This window comes from Loxodonta africana, chromosome 15 (assembly GCF_030014295.1).
Source record: "Loxodonta africana isolate mLoxAfr1 chromosome 15, mLoxAfr1.hap2, whole genome shotgun sequence".
NCBI lineage: Eukaryota > Metazoa > Chordata > Mammalia > Proboscidea > Elephantidae > Loxodonta > Loxodonta africana.
This window is the reverse complement of record NC_087356.1, coordinates 63,962,795-63,981,828: the sequence shown is the minus strand read 5'-3', so window position 1 is coordinate 63,981,828 and position 19,034 is coordinate 63,962,795. Positions and strand designations below refer to the sequence as shown.

General features: G+C 38.7%; 1 protein-coding gene across 1 annotated transcript; it reads right to left on the bottom strand.

The window, feature by feature from the left end:
- Window positions 1–14,218: 14,218 nt before the first annotated feature.
- On the bottom strand, window positions 14,219–15,882 carry LOC100675711 (olfactory receptor 8B8-like). The gene has a single exon (XM_003422096.3). The coding sequence runs from the start codon at window positions 15,283–15,285 to the stop codon at window positions 14,299–14,301; it is 987 nt and encodes a 328-aa protein (XP_003422144.3). The 5' UTR covers window positions 15,286–15,882; the 3' UTR covers window positions 14,219–14,298.
- Between the last annotated feature and the right edge of the window lie 3,152 nt (window positions 15,883–19,034).

Sequence of the window (19,034 nt, the reverse complement as noted above, 5' to 3'; positions counted from 1 at the left end):
TACTTCCTCCTTACCAATCTGGATACCCTTTATTTCTTTGTCTAGCCTAATTGCCCTGGCTAGGACTTCAAGTACGAGGTTGAATAAGAGCGGTGATAAAGGGCATCCTTGTCTCCTTATCTGGTTCCCGTTCTCAAGGGAAATGCTTTCAGGTTCTCTCCATTTAGAGTGATATTGGCTGTTGGCTTTGCATAGATGCCCTTTATTATGTTGAGGAATTTTCCTTCAATTCCTATTTTGGTATGAATTTTTATCATAAATGGGTGTTGAACTTTGTCAAATGCCTTTTCTGCATCAATTGATAAGATCATGTGGTTTTTATCTTTTGTTTTATTTATGTGATGGATTACATTAATGGTTTTTCTGATATTAAACCAGCCTTGCATACCTGGTATAAATCCCACTTGATCAGGGTGAATTATTTTTTTGATGTGTTGTTGGATTCTATTGGCTAGAATTTTGTTGAGGATTTTTGCATCTATGTTCATGAGGGATATAGGTCTATAATTTTCTTTTTTTGTAATGTCTTTACCTGGTTTTGGTATCAGGAAGATGGTAGCTTCATAGAATGAGTTGGGTAGTATTCCGACTTTTTCTATGCTTTGAAATTCCTTTAGTAATGGTGTTAAGTCTTCTCTGAAGGTTTGGTAGAACTCTGCAGTGAAGCCGTCTGGGCTAGGACTTTTTTTTGTTGGAAGTTTTTTGATTACCGTTTCAATCTCTTTTTTTGTTATGGGTCTATTTAGTTGTTCTACTTCTGAATGTGGTAGTTTAGGGAGGTAGTATTGTTTGAAGAATTTATTGATTTCTTCTAGGTTTTCAAATTTGTTAGAGTACAATTTTACGTAGTAATCTGAAATGATTCTTTTAATTTCAGTTGGGTCTGTTGTGATGTGGTCCTTCTTGTTTCTTATTCGCGTTATTTGTTTCCTTTCCTGTTTTTCTTTAGTCAGTCTAGCCAATGGTTTATCAATTTTGTTAATTTTTTCAAAGAACCAGCTTTTGGCTTTGTTAATTCTTTCAATTGTTTTTCTGTTCTCTAATTCATTTAGTTCAGCTCTAATTTTTAGTATTTTTTTTTTCTTCTGGTGCCTGATGGGTTCTTTTGTTGCTCACTTTCTATTTGTTCAAGTTGTCGGGACAGTTCTTTGATTTTAGCTCTTTCTTCTTTATGTATGTGTGCATTTATCGATATAAATTGGCCTCTGAGCACTGCTTTTGCTGTGTCCCAGAGGTTTTGATAGGAAGTATTTTCATTCTCGTTGCTTTCTAAGAATTTCCTTATTCCCTCCTTGATGTCTTCTACAACTCAGTCTTTTTTCAGGAGGGTATTGTTCATTTTCCAAGTATTTGATTTCTTTTCCCTAGTTTTTCTGTTATTGATTTCTAGCTTCATTGCCTTGTGGTCTGAGAAGATGCTTTGTAATATTTCGATGTTTTGGATTCTGCAAAGATTTGTTTTATGACCTAATATGTGGTCTATTCTAGAGAATGTTCCATGTGCACTAGAAAAAAAAGTATATTTTGCATCAGTTGGGTGGAGAGTTCTGTGGAAGTCAATGAGGTCAAGTTGGTTGATTGTTGTAATTAGATCTTCCGTGTCTCTATTGAGCTTCTTACTGGATGTCCTGTCCTCCGAAAGTGGTGTGTTGAAGTCTCCTACTATAAATGTGGAGGTGTCTATCTCACTTTTCAATTCCGTTAAAATTTGATTTATGTATCTTGCAGCCCTGTCATTGGGTGCGTAAATATTTAATATGGTTATGTCTTCCTGATCAATTGTCCCTTTTATCATTATATAGTGTCCTTCTTTATCCTTTGTGGTGGATTTAAGTCTAAAGTCTATTTTGTCAGAAATTGATATTGCTACTCCTCTTCTTTTTTGCTTATTGTTTGCTTGATATATTTTTTTCCATCCTTTGAGTTTTAGTTTGTTTGTATCTCTAAGTCTAAGGTGTGTCTCTTGTAGGCAGCATATAGATGGATCGTGTTTCTTTATCCAGTCCGTGACTCTCTGTCTCTTTATTGGTGCATTTAGTCCATTTACATTCAGCGTAATTATAGAGAAATAAGTTTTTAGTGCTGTCATTTTGATGCCTTTTCATGTGTGTTGTTGGCCATTTCATTTTTCCACATGCTTTTTTGTGCTGAGACGTTTTTCTTAGTAGCTTGTGAGATCCTCATTTTCATAACATTTAACTTTGTGTTTGTTGAGTCTTTACATTTTTCTTGGCTTTTTTCTTGTGTTATGGAATTGATATTCCTTTTTGTGGTTACCTTATTATTTACCCCTATTTTTCTAAGTAAAAACCTAACTTGTATCCTTCTATATCGCCTTGTATCACACTCCATCTGGCAGTTCAATGCCTCCTTTATTTAGTCCCTCTTTTTGATTATTGTGATCATTTATCTATTGATTTCCATGATTCCCTGTTATGTGTATTATTTTGTTTATTCATTTATTTTTTAGAATTAATCTTAATTTGTTTGTTTTTGTGCTTTCGCTATTTGAGTTGCGTTGATATCAGGACGTTCTGTTTTGTGACCTTGTATTGTGCTGGTACCTGATATTATCGGTCATCAGACCAAACAATCTCCTTTATCATTTCTTGCAGTCTTGGTTTAGTTTTTGCAAATTCTCTAAACTTGTGTTTGTCTGTAAATATCTTAATTTCGCCTTCATATTTCAGAGAGAGTTTTGCTGGATATATGATCCTTGGTTGGCAGTTTTTCTCCTTCAGTGCTCTGTATACATCGTCCCATTCCCTTCTTGCCTGCATGGTTTCTGCTGAGTAGTCTGAACTTATTCTTATTGATTCTCCCTTGAAGGAAACCTTTCTTTTCTCCCTGGCTGCTTTTAAAATTTTCTGTTTGTCTTTGGTTTTGGCGAGTTTGATGATAATATGTCTTGGTGTTTTTCTTTTTGGATCAATCTTAAATGGGGTTCGATGAGCATCTTGGATAGATATCCTTTCGTCTTTCATGATGTCAGGGAAGTTTTGTGTCAGGAGTTCTTCAACTATTTTCTCTGTGTTTTCTGTCCCCCCTCCCTGTTCTGGGACGCCAATCACTCGAAAGTTATCCTTCTTGATAGAGTCCCACATGATTCTTAGGGTTTCTTCATTTTTTTTAATTCTTTTATCTGATTTTTTTTCAGCTATGTTGGTGTTGATTCCCTGGTCCTCCAGAAGTCCCAGTCTACATTCTAATTGCTCGAGTCTGCTCCTCTGACTTTCTATTGTGTTGTCAAATTCTGTAATTTTATTGTTAATCTTTTGGATTTCTACATGCTGTCTCTCTATGGATTCTTGCAACTTATTAATTTTTCCACTATGTTCTTGAATAATCTTTTTGAGTTCTTCAACAGTTTTATCAGTGTGTTCCTTGGCTTTTTCTGCATTTATCCTAATTTCATTTGTGATAACTTTAAGCATTCTGTAAATTAGTTTTTTATATGCTGTATCTGATAATTCCAGGATTGTATCTTCATTTGGTAAAGATTTTGATTCTTTTGTTTGGAGGGTTGGAGAAGCTGTCATGGTCTGTTTCTTTATGAGGTTTGATATGGACTGCTGTCCCTGAGCCATTACTGGGAAACTAGATTTTCCAGGTTATCAGCTTAAAAAAATGCAGTCAGATCCCTATCTGAATTCTCCCTGTGGCTCCGGGTATTCGGATGTTAATGGAGCCGCCTGGGGAGGGTGGGGGAGGGATCAGAGAGCTAGGAGTGTAGCACCACAGAATATAGAGCTGATCACCGCGTTCACGCTCTGCCCCAGTCCGCCAAAATCCGGGCGGGACGGCTCCCCAGTTGGGATGCTACTCTCCCCGCTCCGAGACCCGTCACTTCCTCCTGGGGACTTCTCCCTCCGGTGCGCGGCACCACTCGCGAGAACTGGGTGGGCGTCTCCTGCAGGAAAGGGTGGGCCCGCCCCCAGGGTCTATTCAGGATAATATAATTGGACCCCCGTGCTCACGCCCCACCCGCTTTCGCCAAAATCCCAGCGGGACTGCTCCCCAGCTGGGACGCTGCTCTCCCCACTCCAAGATTAGTCACTGCCTCCCGGGTGCTTCTCCCTCCGGCTGCGCCGCTACGCCGCCCGTGCCAACCAGCTAGACTCTCTCCCGGGATGGGTTCGGGGAGGTAGGGCTGGGCCCCTTGTCTGTGCCGTCTGCCCCCCTGCGCTCTACCCCAGCCCAGGCTCCGAAGGTCACCTGCCTGGTACGCTAGCTCCTAGTTCTGAAAACGGTCACTGTCTGCCCATATTTGTTCGTTTTCTGTCTCTAAGTCTGTGCTTGTTGTTCAGAGTTCGTAGATTGTTATGTATGTGATCGATTCACTTGTTTTTCCGAGTCTTTGTTGCAAGAGGGATCCGCAGTAGCGTCCACCTAGTCCGCCATCTTGGCCCTGCCTCTCAAGTGTTTAATTTTTATGAGGTCCCAGTTTTCTGAATTGTCTTTTTTATTTTTTTGTGTGCTTTTTTTTTTAAAATGAAAGTTTACAAATCGAGTCGTACTCTCATACAAAAATTTATAAACACCTTGCTATGTACTCCTAATTGGTCTCCCCCTAATGAGACAGCACATGCCTTCCCTCTACTCTCTCTTTTCGTGTCCATTTGGCCAGCTTCTGACTCCCTCTCATCTTCCATTCAGACAGGAGATGCCAACATAGTCTCATGTGTCTCTTGATCCGAGAAGCTCATGCTTCCCCAGTATTATTTTCTATCCCATAGTCCAGTCCAGTCTCTGAAGAGTTGGCTTTGGGAATGGTTCCTGTCTTGGGCTAACAGAAAGTGTAGGGACCATGACCACCAAGGTCCTTCTAGTCTCAGTCAGGCCATTAATTCTGGTCTTTTTACAAGAACTTGGGGTCTGCATCCCACTGCTTTCCTGCTCCCTCAGGGGTTCTGTTTTGTTCCCTGTCAGTGCAATCATCCGTTGTAGCTGGGCACCATCTAGTTCTTCTGGTCTCTGCTTTATGTGGCCCTTTTTGCCTCTTGGGCTCATAATTACCTTGTGCCTTTGGCGTTCTTCATTCTCCTTTGCTCCAGGTAGGTTGAGACCAATTGATGCATCTTAGATGCCTGCTTGCTAGCATTTAAGATGCCAGATGCCACTCTCTAAAGTAGGATGAAGAGTGATTTCCTAACAGATTTTATTATGCCAATTGACTTAGATGTCTCCTGAAACCATGGTCCCCAAACCCCTGCCCCTGCTACACTGGCCTTTGAGGCATTCAGTTTATTCAGGAAACTTCTTTCCTTTTGGTTTAGTCCAATTGTGCTGACCTCTCCTGTACTGTGTGTTGTCTTCCCTTCACCTAAAGTAGTTCTTATCTACTATCTAATTAGTGACAACCCTCTCCTTTCCTCCCTTCTTCCCTTCCTCCGCCTCTCATAACCATCAAAGAATATTTCTTCTGTGTTTAAACTATTTCCTGAGTTCTTATAATAGGAGTCTTATACAATATTTGTCCTTTTGCAACTGACTAAATTCACTCAGCATAATGCCTTCCAGATTCCTCCATGTTATAAAATGTTTCACGAATTCATCGTAGTTCTTTATTGTTGCATAAAACCCATTGTGTGAATATACCATAATTTATTTATCCATTCATCCGTTGATCGGCGCTTTGGTTGCTTCCATCTTTTTGCTATTGTAAACAGTGCTTCAACGAACATGGGTGTGCATATATCTGTTCCTGTAAAGGCTCTTATTTCTCTAGGATATATTCCAAGGAGTGGAATTGCTGGATCGTATGGTAGTTCTATTTCCAAAGTGGTTGTGCCATTTTAAATTCCCACCAGCAGTGTATAAGTGTTCCAGTCTGTCCACAACCTCTCCAACATTTATTATTTTGTGTTTTTTGGATTAAATGCCAGCTTTGTTGGAGTGAGATGGAATCTCATTGTAGTTTTGATTTGCATTTCTCCAATGGTTAAAGATCGTAAGCATTTCCTCATGTATCTGGTAGCTACCTGAATGTCTCCTTTAGTGTCTGTTCATATCCTTTGCCCATTTTTTAACTGGGCTATTTTCTTTTCATACTTGAGTTTTTGCAGTGTAATGTAGATTTTAGAGATCAGGCGCTTATTGGAACTGTCATAGCTAAAAATTTTCCCCAGTCTGGAGGTAATCTTTGTACTCTTTTGGTGAAGTCTTTGAATGAGCATAGGTGCTTGATTTTTTGGAGCTGCCAGTTATCTGGTTGCTCTTCTGCATTGTTAGTAATGTTTCGTGTACTGTTTATGCCACGTATTAGGGTTCCTAGTGTTGTCTCTATTTTTTTTTCCCATGATCTTTATCATTTTAGATTTTATGTTAAGGTCTTTGATCCATTTTGAGTTAGTTTTTGTGCATGGAGTGAGGTATGGGTCCTGTTTCATTTTTTTGCAGATGGATATCCAGTTATGCCAGCACCATTTGTTAAAAAGCCTGTCTTTTCCTCATGTAACTGTTTTGGGGCCTTTGCCAAATATCAACTGCTCATATGTGGATGGATTTATGTTTGGATTCTCAATTCTGTTCCATTGGTCTATGTATCTGTTGTTGTACCAGTACCAGGCTGTTTTGACTACTGTGGCGGTATAATAGGTTCTAAAGTCAGGTAGAGTGAGGCCTCCCACTTTGTTCTTCTTTTTCAGTAAGGCTTTACTCATCTGGGGCCTCTTTCCCTTCCTGATTTGTTTCTCCATCCCATTAAAAAATGTCATTGGAATTTGCATCGAAATTGCATTACATCTATAGATCGCTTTTGGTAGAGTAGGCATTTTTACAATGTTAAGTCTTCCTATCCATGAGCAGGGTATGTTTTTCCACTTATGTAGGTCTCTTGGTTTCTTGCTGTACTGTCTTGTAGTTTCTATGTATAGGTCTTTTATACCTGTTAAGATTTATTCCGAAGTATTTTATCTTCTTGGGGGCTACTGTAAATGGTGTTGATTTGGTGATTTCCTCTTTCCTGATTTTCTTGTAGGTGTAGAGGAATCCAAGTGATTTTGGTATGTTTATCTTTTATCCTCATGCTCTGCTGAAATCTTCTATTAGTTTCAGTAATTTTCTTGAGGATTCTCTAGGGTTTTCCGTGTATAAGATCATGTCATCTGCAAAAAGAGATACTTTTACTTCTTACTTACCATCTGGATGTGCTTTATTTCTTTATCTAGCCTAATTGCTCTGGCTAGGACCTCCAGCTCAATGTTGAATGAGAGCAGTGATAAAGCCTATCTTTGTGTGGTTCCCATTCTCAAGGGTAATGCTTTCAGACTCTCCACTTAGGGTGATGTTGGCTGTTCGCTTTGTATAAATGTCCTTTATTATGTTGAGGAATTTTCCTTCTATTCCTATCTTGCTGAGAGTTTTTATCATGAATGGGTGTTGGACTTTGTCAAATGCCTTTTCTGCATCAGTTGATAAAATCATGTGGTTCTTGTCTTTTGTTTTATTTATATGATGGATTACTTTAATTGTTTTTCTAATGTTGAACCATCCCTGCATAACTGGTATCAATCCCACTTGGTCATGGTCAATTATTTTTTTGATATATTGTTGAATTCTATTGGCTAGAATTTTGTCAAGGATTTTTGCATCTAAGTTCATGACAGATATAGGTCTGAAGTTTTCTTTTTTGTGTGGTGTCTTTACCTGGTTTGGGCATCAGGGTTATGCTGGCTTCATAGAATGAGTTTGGGAGCATTCCATCCTTTCTTATGCTCTGAAATACCTTTAGTAGTTGTGGTGTTAACCTGAAAGTTTGGTAGAACACTCCAGTGAAGCCTTCTGGGCTGGGCATTTCTTTCTTTCTTTTTTTTTTTGTAGGGAGTTTTTTGGTTACCTTTTTAAGTTCTTTTGTTATGGGTCTATTAAATTTTTCTACCTCTGTTTGTGTTAATTTAGTAGGTAGGGTGTTTCTAGGAATTCATCTATTTCTTATAGGTTTTAAAATTCATTAGAGTACAATTTTTCATAGTAATCTGATATGATTCTTTTAATTTCAGTTGGGTCTGTTGTCATATCACCCATCTCATTTCTTATTCAGGTTATTTGCTTCTTCATCTGTTTTTCTTTTGTCAGTTTGGCCAATGGCTTATCAATTTTGTTAATTGTTTCAAAGAACCAGCTTTTGGTCTTATTACCTCTTTCAATTGTTCTTCTGTTTTCTGTCTCACTTAATTCTGCTCTAATTTTTATTATTTACTTTCTTCTGGTGTCTGAGGGTTTCTTTCATTTCTCTCTTTCTATTTGTTCTAGTTATAGGGATATTTCTTTGATTTTGGACCTTCTTTTTTTATATGTGCATTTATTGATATAAATTGACCTCTGAGCACTACGTTTGCTGTGTCCCAAAGGTTCTGATAGGAAGTGTTTTCATTCTCACTGGATTCTATGAATTTCTTTATTTCATCCTTAATGTCTTCTACGACCCAGTCATTTTTGAGCAGGGTACTGTTCAGTTTCCAAGTGGATGATTTCTTTTCCCTGGATATTCTGTTATTGATTTCTACTTTTATTGCCTTATGGTCAGAGAAGATGCTTTTTTATATTTTGATATTTAGGATTCTGCTAAGGCTTACTTTACGACCCAATATGTGGTCTATTCTAGAGAATGTTCCATGTGCACTAGAAAAGAAAATATTGTTGGCTGCTATTGGGTGGAGTGTTCTGTATATATCTATGAAGTCAAGCTTGTTGAATGTGGCATTTAGATCTTCTGTGTCTTTATTCAGCTTCTTTCTGGAACACCTGTCCTCCACTGAAAGTGGTATTTTGAATTTTCCTACTATAATTGGGGAGCTGCCTATCTCACTTTTCAATGCTGTTAGAGTTTGTTTTATGTATTTTGCAGCCCTGTCATTGGGTGCATAAATATTTAATATGGTTTTTTCCTCCTGGTATATTGTCCATTTAAACATTATATAGTGTCCTTTCTTGTGCTTTGTGGTGGATTTAACTTTAAAGTCTACTTTCTTGGAAATTAATATTGCCACTCCTGCTCTATTTTGATTGTTGTTTGCTTGATATATTTTTTTCGTCCTTTGCTTTTTCATTTGTTTGTCTCTCTAAATCTAAGTTGTGTCTCTTGTTGGCAGCCACTCTCTTTATTGGTGCATTTAATCCATTTATACTCAGCGTATTTATACATAGGTATTTTTTTTTTATGAGTTTAGTGCTGTCGTTTTGATGTCTTTTTTTTGTATTTTGTTGACAGTTTCTCTTTCTCACTTAATTTTTTTGTGCTGAGTACTTTATCTTCACATATTGTCTTTTTCTCTTATTCATTGTGGTTGATTTTATTTCTGCTTAATCTCTATTTTTTTCTTGTATTTTATTTTGATGAGTAGGATAGTCTCCTTTGTGGTTACCTTAATATTTATACCTATTTTTCTACGTTTAAACCTAACTTTTATTTCTTTCTATTGCCTTTTCTTCCTCTCCATATGAAAGATCTATGACTACATTTCTTACTCCCTCTTTATTGTTTTAATGTTTTCTTCTTTTGCATAATAATGTTGCTGTTTCCCTGTTGTGAGCATTTTTTTATTTTGATTTATTTTTGTGATTTCCCTGCCTGGGTTGATACCTGATTGCTTTGTCCAGTGTTCTAGTCTTGAGCTGATTCCTGGTGTTATTAATCTTCTAACTCAAGAACTCCCTTTAGTATTTCTTGTACTTTTGGTTTGATTTTTGAAAATTCCCTAAACTTCTGTTTATCTGGAAATGTCTTAATTTCACCTTCATATTTGAGAGACAGTTTTGCTGGATATATGATTCTTGGCTGGCATTTTTTTCCCTTCAATGATTTATATAAATCATCCCATTGCCTTTTTGCCCACATGATTTGTGCTGAGTAGTCCGAGTTTATTCTTATTGACTCTTCCTTGTAGGTGACTTTTCATTTATCCCTAGCTGCTCTTAAAAGTCTGTCTTTTTCTTTGGTTTTGGCAAGTTTGATTATAATATGTCTTGGTGACTTTCTTTTAGAATCTACTTTATGTGGAGTGCAATGAGCATCTTGGATAGAAACCTTCTCATCTTTCATGATATCAGGGAAGTTTTCTGCCAACAAATCTTCAACAATTCTCTCTGTATTTTCTGTTACCCCTCCCTGTTCTGATACTCCAGTCACTCGTAGGTTATTTCTCTTGATAGAGTCCCACATGATTCTTAAGGTTTGTTCACTTTTTTTTTTGTATTCTTTTATCTGATTTTTCTTCAAATATATTGGTGCCAAGTGCTTTATCTTCAAACTCACTAATTCTGCCTTCCACTTGCTCTATTCTGCTCCTCTGACTTTTTGTCTTATTCTGTAATTTTATTGTTAATCTTCTGAATTTCTGATTGCTGTCTCCCTATGGGTTCTTACAGCTTATTTCATTTTTCATAATGTTCTTGAATAACCTTTTTAATTTCTTTGATTATTTTATCTGTGTGTTCCTTGGCTTGTTCTGAGTATTGCCTGATCTGCTACCTAATTTCACTCCTGATGTCTTGAAGAGCTCTGTATATTAATCTTTTGAATTCTGCATCCAGTAATTCCGGGAAGGCACCTTCATCCAGAAGATCATTGATTCTTTGTGTTGTGAGCTTGTTGAGGTGATTATGGCCTGTTTCTGTATGTGACTTGCTATTGACTCTTGTCTCCGAACCATGTATGTTATTGTATTAGTTTATTTTATGTTTGCTTACTGTATCCTAGCTTTTTGCTTTGTTTTGTTTTGATATACCTCCATGGGTTTCTTGAGTGAGCCAGCTTGATTATTTTCAGCTTTGAAACTTTGGCGTCCTGTCACCAGATGGCTAGAGCTGCTTTCATGTATATCAGTCTACGAGTCCATTCACTTTTCTTGTATATATTCAGCTCAGGTGTCCAGGTAGCTGTCATACAGTATTAGATGGGCAGGAGCGATTGATGTAGGTACCTGTATCTGGTTGCAGCAGGGGGTCATGCTCAGAATGCGGCAGGGGGTTGAGAACTGTACACCAAGTGTCTCTGATAAAGGCAAGTCCCTATTCCCTAGAGCGTACAGGTGGGTGAGTTCTGCAGATGGGCCATGGACACCCAATGCTTTTGTTTGTAAGGACTGGGAGGTACCAGTTACCCTTGGACCCTTGTTGCGGGTTGCTCGGTGACCTTAAGGAGCCACTAATCCTTATGCCTCTGATGTGGGTAGGTGAGGAGCGTATTGAATAGGCAAAGCAATGTCAGATATCAGACACCCACCTTTTCACTGCACAGCTGAAACAGTTTCAGTCTGCCAACAAGGGCTTATTCTCCTGAAATAGGCTCACACAATCCACGCAGGGGGGAAAGTTATTCAAAGTCCACAGACTCTTTATGCCTGGACAGGGGTCATTTCTGTTCTGAGCTCCCCCGGTTAGTGGAGCTGGCAAATTATCTTCCCCCCAATTGTGAATCTATTCCTACTTCAAGGCTGGGAGGATCACTTCGAGTGCTCAACATGGCTATCGCAGGCCCAGAGAAATCAGCAGCCACTGAAGCTGGCTTGGGGGCTGGTAGTGTGGTAAAATATACGCAAGTACTTAGCTTTTGCAGACAGCGCAGTTCTTCTCTGGTTCTGTAGGTGTGAGTAGGCTATGCAGCTGGCCTCTTCTTCCTTAGGAAACTGTGGCTGAAAGCCACCACCAGCCCGCCTCAGCCGCTCCTAGGCATGGTGCCTGAGCGATCCCAGCGACTCAGGTCCGGCAAATCCTCTCTGCTTCTGAACTGTCTCTCCCTCCCCTTGCCACTCAGTCTGTCTTTTAACCTTGTCTTTGATGTGCAGGGCTCCTAGCTTGTCATAAATATAATAGTTTAACTTGTTTTTTCAGGTTTTTGTCATAAAAGGATCACAGGAAGCATCTGGCTATTCCACTATCTTGGCCCCACCTCCCTAATGTTTTCATCTGAATAAGCTTTTTGAAAGTATGGATCCCTTAGCCCTGCTTACAGAAACAGGAGATTATAATTTTAAAGTACTGGGTATGATTCTGACACATATCCAAGTTGTGAATCACTGATTTACTCCAATATTAAGATTGTAAAAATGAAATCGAGACACAGTTATCACAAGATTTTAAAAATAGATGGAACACTGGACATTCTGCAACCAAAGACTTTGTTTTGCAAGTTATTAATCTGAGATTCAGGAAGGGAAATGACACTTCTATACAGTGGAAAATTCAGAACCCAAGTTTACCCTAGTTTGAATCCCAAGCAAGTAGACTACAGTCTTCACAAAAACCATTTGAATAGATACTATTGTTATTATCATTTTAGAGATGAGGACATTGAGATCTGGAAAAGATAAATAACTTTTAAAAGTCAAACAATCAGCAAAAGGCAGAGCCAAAATTCAAACCCAAGTAGTCCAACAACAGAGACTTTGAGCTCACTCATTACTTTATTGTGCTTCTAGAAATATGCCCTATTTTCACCTTCCTCACCCTGACTCCTGCACACACACAATAACTTGGGCACTGTGAAAAGTAGTGAAGGTATAAGAGTGGATAAGACACATTTGTGCCTACCTCACAGCACTTAGAGTCAAACAAGGAGGAAGACAATCAAACAATTACCAGTGTTAAAATTGCTATCATTTAGGCCCTTATTTTATGTCAAGCCCAATTGCTACACTCTCAGAAATAAACAAAAAATAAAATAGGAACATCTAAACTTCAAAAGATGGATTAGGCAGAAATTTTCCTTCAGCTGATATCTGAAATATTAACAGAAAACAAAAAGTGATAAAAACGGTAATAACAATGTACTAGTGAAAGGACGGCAAATATAACGATGGAGGAAGTAGCATTGTTCAATGATCAAAAAGCATCTTCAAAGAAAATCTGTTAAAGAAAACAAAGGCAAGCCACCTATATACTTTAGATTATCATCGAGTAATTCCCTGACCATTTTTCCAAAGCCAAGTTGGAAAAAGTCTATAGTATTTCTTAAAGAATGAGTTTCTTAAAATGTCCTTATAATTTGAGTAAATGTAATATTTATTAATTACTTGCGGTAAGCAGGTATTAAGTTCTAGATTGAAGAGATGCAGTGGTGAACAAGATACAGTTTTTGCCCATAGTCTACTAGGGGAAACATTTAAGGGTAAAAGGAATTTCAACTCAATAGGATCTTTCCCACAATAAGGTAGGCATAGAGTGCTGTAAAAATATATCCAAAGGTCTGTAGCCTTGACTTCCTGACCAGAAAGACTTCTCAGAGGTTATGGGAAACCTCATCTCTGCAATATGGGTAGATTGAGCAAGGCAAAGAAGAGCATAGATGAAGATATTCCAGGCTGAGGGAAGAGTTTATGGAAAATTGTGCAAGGGAACGAGATGGTATTATTAGTGTAGAAAATTGTGGGGGGTACTTTCAGTATAACTATAGTACTGGGTTCTGGGAAGAAAAGAGGGGGGTGATAAGCAACAGAAAAGTCAGGTTGGAGAGGTGAATGGGGCAAAATATCAAGACCCTTGTTTTGCATATTATGGAATTTTGTTTTTGTCTTAAAGGCAATTAGAGTGAACTTGGTCAAGCTAGATCTCATTGAAGCATGAAAAAGCTCTCTGGTTAGATTATAAAGTGCAGAGACACACCAGATGAGAAATGATGGTACCATGGGGCAAAGCGGTGACAATAAGGACAGTAAAAAATGTCAGCTTTTAACTAATTAGATATGGAGGAAAAGCAAAGAGAGAAGAGTCAAGGAAGACACTGGTTTGAGGTTTGCTCAATTAAGTAGATGATGGTGTCATTACTGTCACAGAGATCACAGCAAGATTTTGGTGGGGTAAGGTGCTACTATGATAAGTTTAATTTTCACTTATTGAAATTAGAATTACACTAAACATACAGGGCTGAAGTTCATATGTGAACTCTATCTAAAGTTATCTATGAAAGAATTATTTCCATAACCAGAATATTTAATTAGCTAGTAAATCTATTTGGAAAAAAAAAATATGAAAAGCTTCTTTAAAATGTAAGGGAGAAATACTGGAAAGGAAGAGAGAGGAGTGAAGAAAAGAAAAACGAAAAAAAAAAAAAAGAATGAGGAAAACAATTTCACACAATTAGGCCCCAATACTGTGCTACACACTCTCATTTTCACTAATTCATTCTTCCCAATAACTCCATGAAGTAATATTATGCAGAGCTTTCAACACAGACATCCTGATTCCAAATCAAGTGTTCTTTCTATTATACCTCACTTCTTTCTGTATGAAGAATTCCATAGCAAGGAGAAAAGATTAAAAAGAACCCTGTCATCTTACAGTAATTAATACAGCTCCAGCTCAGGAAAATGTTTTTCTACTGAAACTTTTCTTCAGGGCAATTTTAACCTCTTTGTTCCTGAAGCTGTATATCAGAGGATTGAGCATGGGCACCACGATGGTATAGAACACGGTGGACACTTTCCCCTGGTCCATGGACAAAACAGAAGAAGGATGGAGGTACATGAATGCCCCTGATCCAAAGAAAACACAAACAACAATTACATGTGAGCTACAAGTGCTGAAAGCCTTGGCCCTTCCTTCCCTGGAGTGAATGTGGAGAATGCTGGAGAGAATGTAAGCATAAGAGACAATGATGGTGAGGCAGGGCACAGCAACATCAAAGCCCACAATAGTGAAAACCACCAGTTCATTGATGTGAGTGCTGGTGCAAGAGAGCTCCAAGAGGGGGAGGATGTCACACATGTAGTGGTTGATTGTGTTGGCATCACAGAAGGTCAGCCTCAGCATGCATCCTGTGTGGGCCCAGGCAGCAACAAATGCTCCCACATACACAATCACAGCCAACAGAGAAGAGACTTGAGGGGACATGGTGATCGTGTACAGCAGGGGTTTGCAGATGGCCACATAGCGATCATAGGCCATCACTGTTAACACATAGCACTCGGCATTCACAAAAAAGCAGTAGAAAAAGAGCTGAGTCATGCATCCTGCATAGGAGATGATATTCATCTTCAACACAAAGTTTACCAGCAGTTTTGGAGAGATGACAGAAGAGTAACAAAGATCAATGAAGGATAAATTAAAGAGGAAGTAGTACATAGGAGTATGAAGGTGAGCATTCAGCCCAATTAAAGTGATAAATCCGAGGTTACCTGCGACAGTGACAATGTAGATTCCTAGGAAGAGGAAGAAGAGGGGGAGTTGAATCTCTGAGTATTCTGTTAAACCTACAAGGATAAACTTGGTTACTAATGAACTGTTTCCAATATCCATTCTCTTCCAGTGGGATCTGTAAAAATAGGAGAATAGAATCAGAACCCACATTTCTCATGCAATCTCAAACTCATCCCCTTCCTGGAGATGAGAAGCCCAGAGACTCTTCTGGGTTTTTAACATTACAGAGAGATCAGTCAAGGAGGACAGGTACATGGAGGCTTAAACACAACAATAGGTAATACTAGAAGAAATGGGTCAAAAGCTGAAGAAGTGAAGTGATGTCTTATCTTTCCTTTGCTTCAATCTGTCACAAATGCCTTCTGTTCCCTGTCATGCTCCAATTTATTTTTGTCACTCTTTGCTCAGGAGCCCTGGTGGCAGAGTAGTTAAACATTTGACTGCTATCTGAAAGTCATGGGTTCAAACCCACTAGCCGCCCCATGGGAGAAAAGACCTGTTGATCTGCCTCAGGAAAGATTACAGCCTCGGAAACCTTATGGGGAAGTTCTACTCTGTTTTATTGGGTAACTTTGGGTTGGAATAGACTCTATGTCACACAACAACAACAACAACAATCTTACTCACCAAATTTCACCTACCCTGTCCTGACCACCCGTCCATACTGGACACTGTGTAAGGTGATCATGAGCACTTTATGGTCACTGCAGTGTTAGGGAAAGTTAGAGTTAGAAGTTCTGGGGTGGCACAAACACTACAAACCAAAAGTTTGGCAGTTTGAACCTGCTCAGAGTTGCCCCAGAAGAAGGGCCCAGTGATCTGCTTCTGAAAGTTCTAGTCTTGAAAACCTTGTGGAGTGCAGTTCTACTCTGCACACATGGGGTCATCATGAGTCATAACTGACTTAGTGGCAACTGGTGCTGGTTGTAGTAGAGAGTTAGGAGAACCACAGAGGACCTCTGGTTTTCCAAAGGTACACAACAGGGGAGTTATTAAGTCAGGAATGGATCCTGGATCTCCTTCATAGGAAATACTCTAAGAAGTGGGCGGGAGGCATTGCAAACCCTATAATCTCAGCACTACTTCTCACCTTTACTTTCCTTCCACACTAACCCTTTAATATGTTACTTTGGGATTCTCTGCACCTCAGGATCAGAGCAGAGCAAAGCAGAGAGGTCCATTATTTTCCATGGCTCTGGGGTTTGAAAAGGAATATAACAAAAAGAGATTCTGTGCTCACCCTCCTCTTGCCTAAAGGCATCAAAACTATACATGTGGTTTCTTCTCCACTGTTGTTCTCTAAAGAGAAATAGTTCTGCTGATGGAGAAAGTCATACTCCTGAACTAAAATCCCTCCTTTTGTGTGAAGAGGCTTGGGGCATTTATAAATCTCAGTCTTTACTTGCTCTGAGAGTCAGATAAAGACCATGAATTTTAATTATAATTTTGCCCAGAGGTAATCATTAAAACTACAAAACAAAGGAGGAGAAGAGACAATGTTTTCAATGTAAATACAGGTAAAAAAAAAATTCTTTTTTTTTTTTACATGTAGCATCACATAAATTAGTTTGTTCTGAGCTTCACAGTCTCAGGGGCTTGATGTAGAGGCTTCCCCAAGAGCCCTCCCATGATTCAAAACCTTTGGGAAAGAGAGAATTATGAAATTGTTTATACACAGTTAGAGATGGTTTTACCCTGTACCTTTGTAGACTCAATATTCTACTCAAAATTTCACCTAAGGGACTATATATTCCCCCAGAGCAAATGAGATAGAAATCTTCTCTGTTTCTCCCAGTGCTTGCGTGACTTTTAGGTACAATCTGTAGCACACAGCTAGGGACCTATTGGAAATAACTTTCAAACATATATTGCTTGTACACACAAACTTTCCTATAGACATTTCACCAAAGAGGATATTCAAAAGGCCAAAATATACATGAAAAGATACTCAACATCTACAGTGTACGAGAGAATTAAAATATGTATATATATATATATATATATACACACAAGAATACACAAGACACCTGATGTGATTTGAAATGGCCAATTTAAGGATTGGTTGCCCTTCCCTGTTTGCAGTTCCATTTTCACCCTAGAGGCAGCCATCTGCTTAGAAATATAACAGAAGAAAGTCTGGTGATGATGAGGTAACTACACTGCCATGCCTCCCTGTCACATATGCGTGTAATTGCTGCACTGTAACCAATCTAAGAAAGACGCATACACCCTTTTAAGCCAATTGCCTTATAAAACTGAGCACAGGAGACCCTGCCTTAAAATGATGTACTACCAATTGAGTAATGCCTTTCGATGATCTAATCCTGTGATTTCCAATCAAGTAATGTCTTTCAGTGATCTAAGTTTGTAAATACCAGTAAAGTAACATGTTTCATAGTCATCATTCTCCTGTAAAATGTCACTACTGAGTGGCCATTTTGAATTACTGGATTCGTTGGTGTCGAGTTCAGTCTGTTCTCAGCTTGAGCTGTCTCTTTTCTTTCAATAAATCTCAGTTTTACACTGATCAGAGTATAGATGTTTATGTTACCAGAGAATGGCCTCAGTTTTTGTCTTCGGTGTAGGAAAGAATTCAAACACTGAGACAAATAGTGCCAAGTGAGCAGAGGTTTATTAGCAAACAGAGGGTTAGTAGTGAAAGTACACCTGACTATGCAGCATAAAGTGGGCTACTCAGGTACAGAAAGAATCTGAGTTTTTTCTTAGGGTTTTATACCCTTCTTTTAACAGCCAAGACAGGGATCCCTGCAGAGACAATTTCCTTGGCTTAAGGTTTAATTACCAAGTTAGGGACCTTATCAAGTCAGGGAACTTTATCAAGTAAGGGACCTCTTTAGGGATCATTTCCTCGGCTTAAAGTTTAACTACGTACAGACCATTTTGTTGAGGAATGTCGCCACCCCCTGTCTCTTCCTCTGTAGGGACTGTCTTATTGAGGAATGTCACCACCCCTTGTCCCTTCTTTTTCCCGAGTGCAAGCTCTCCCCCTGCCCTTTACGATTACACTGTGACATTATTTATCAGAGTGATGCAAATGAAAACCACAACAAGATATCTCTTTACTTCTGACAAGATGGATAAAAATAAATAAATATATATATATATATAAAACTGAAAATAACAAATGTTAGCAAGAATGTGGGGAAATTGAAACTACCATATAATCCAACAATCCCACCACTCCTAGGCATATACCTAAAAGACTTGAGGGCAGGGATACAGACATATACACCAATGTGCATTGCAGCATTATTCACAATAGCCAAAAGATGGAAAAAACCTAAATGCCCATCTACATATTTAATTTTAACATTATGTCATACATGATCATATCATGCCTAATACTTTATAATCTTTTAGGTACAATTCTTTTTTCTTCCTTTTCTTAGCCCTTCCATTCCCTTCTTAGCCCTCCTCCATCTCTTCACCCCCAATTATTCATGCATATAACCTAGCACACTCTTCCTTATTTTCCTACATGTATAAGGGGTTTTGTCCTTGATGTACAGAGTATAGTCATGCAAATTTTAATGTCCACGATATGTTCTGTGAAATAGGATGTTACATGATTTGGATTTGTGAGAACATGCCTAAAACACGAGCAATAGTATTACCCAAAGCAGGTGCTTATCTGTGCAGCTTCTGGTCAATAAAGATACACCAAGGGGAGGAGGGCAGAAAAGTGTTTATTGTAAGCACCCAGGCAAGGCATAAGGAGGCATATACCTCAAATCAAGCTCCCTGAATAAAGGGAGGCAGAACATTTTATAACTCTCTCACGAAGAAGCACGTACAAAAATTATGGACTAGATAGTTTATCACGGCTCATAGGGACAGTAAGACAAATTGCATTTTTTTCTTTGATGTGTAGGCTAGTA

Excerpts from the sequence above, each read along its gene's own strand:
- LOC100675711 (XM_003422096.3), bottom strand. The coding sequence starts at position 15,285 with ATGTGGGTTCTGATTCTATTCTCCTATTTTTACAGATCCCACTGGAAG.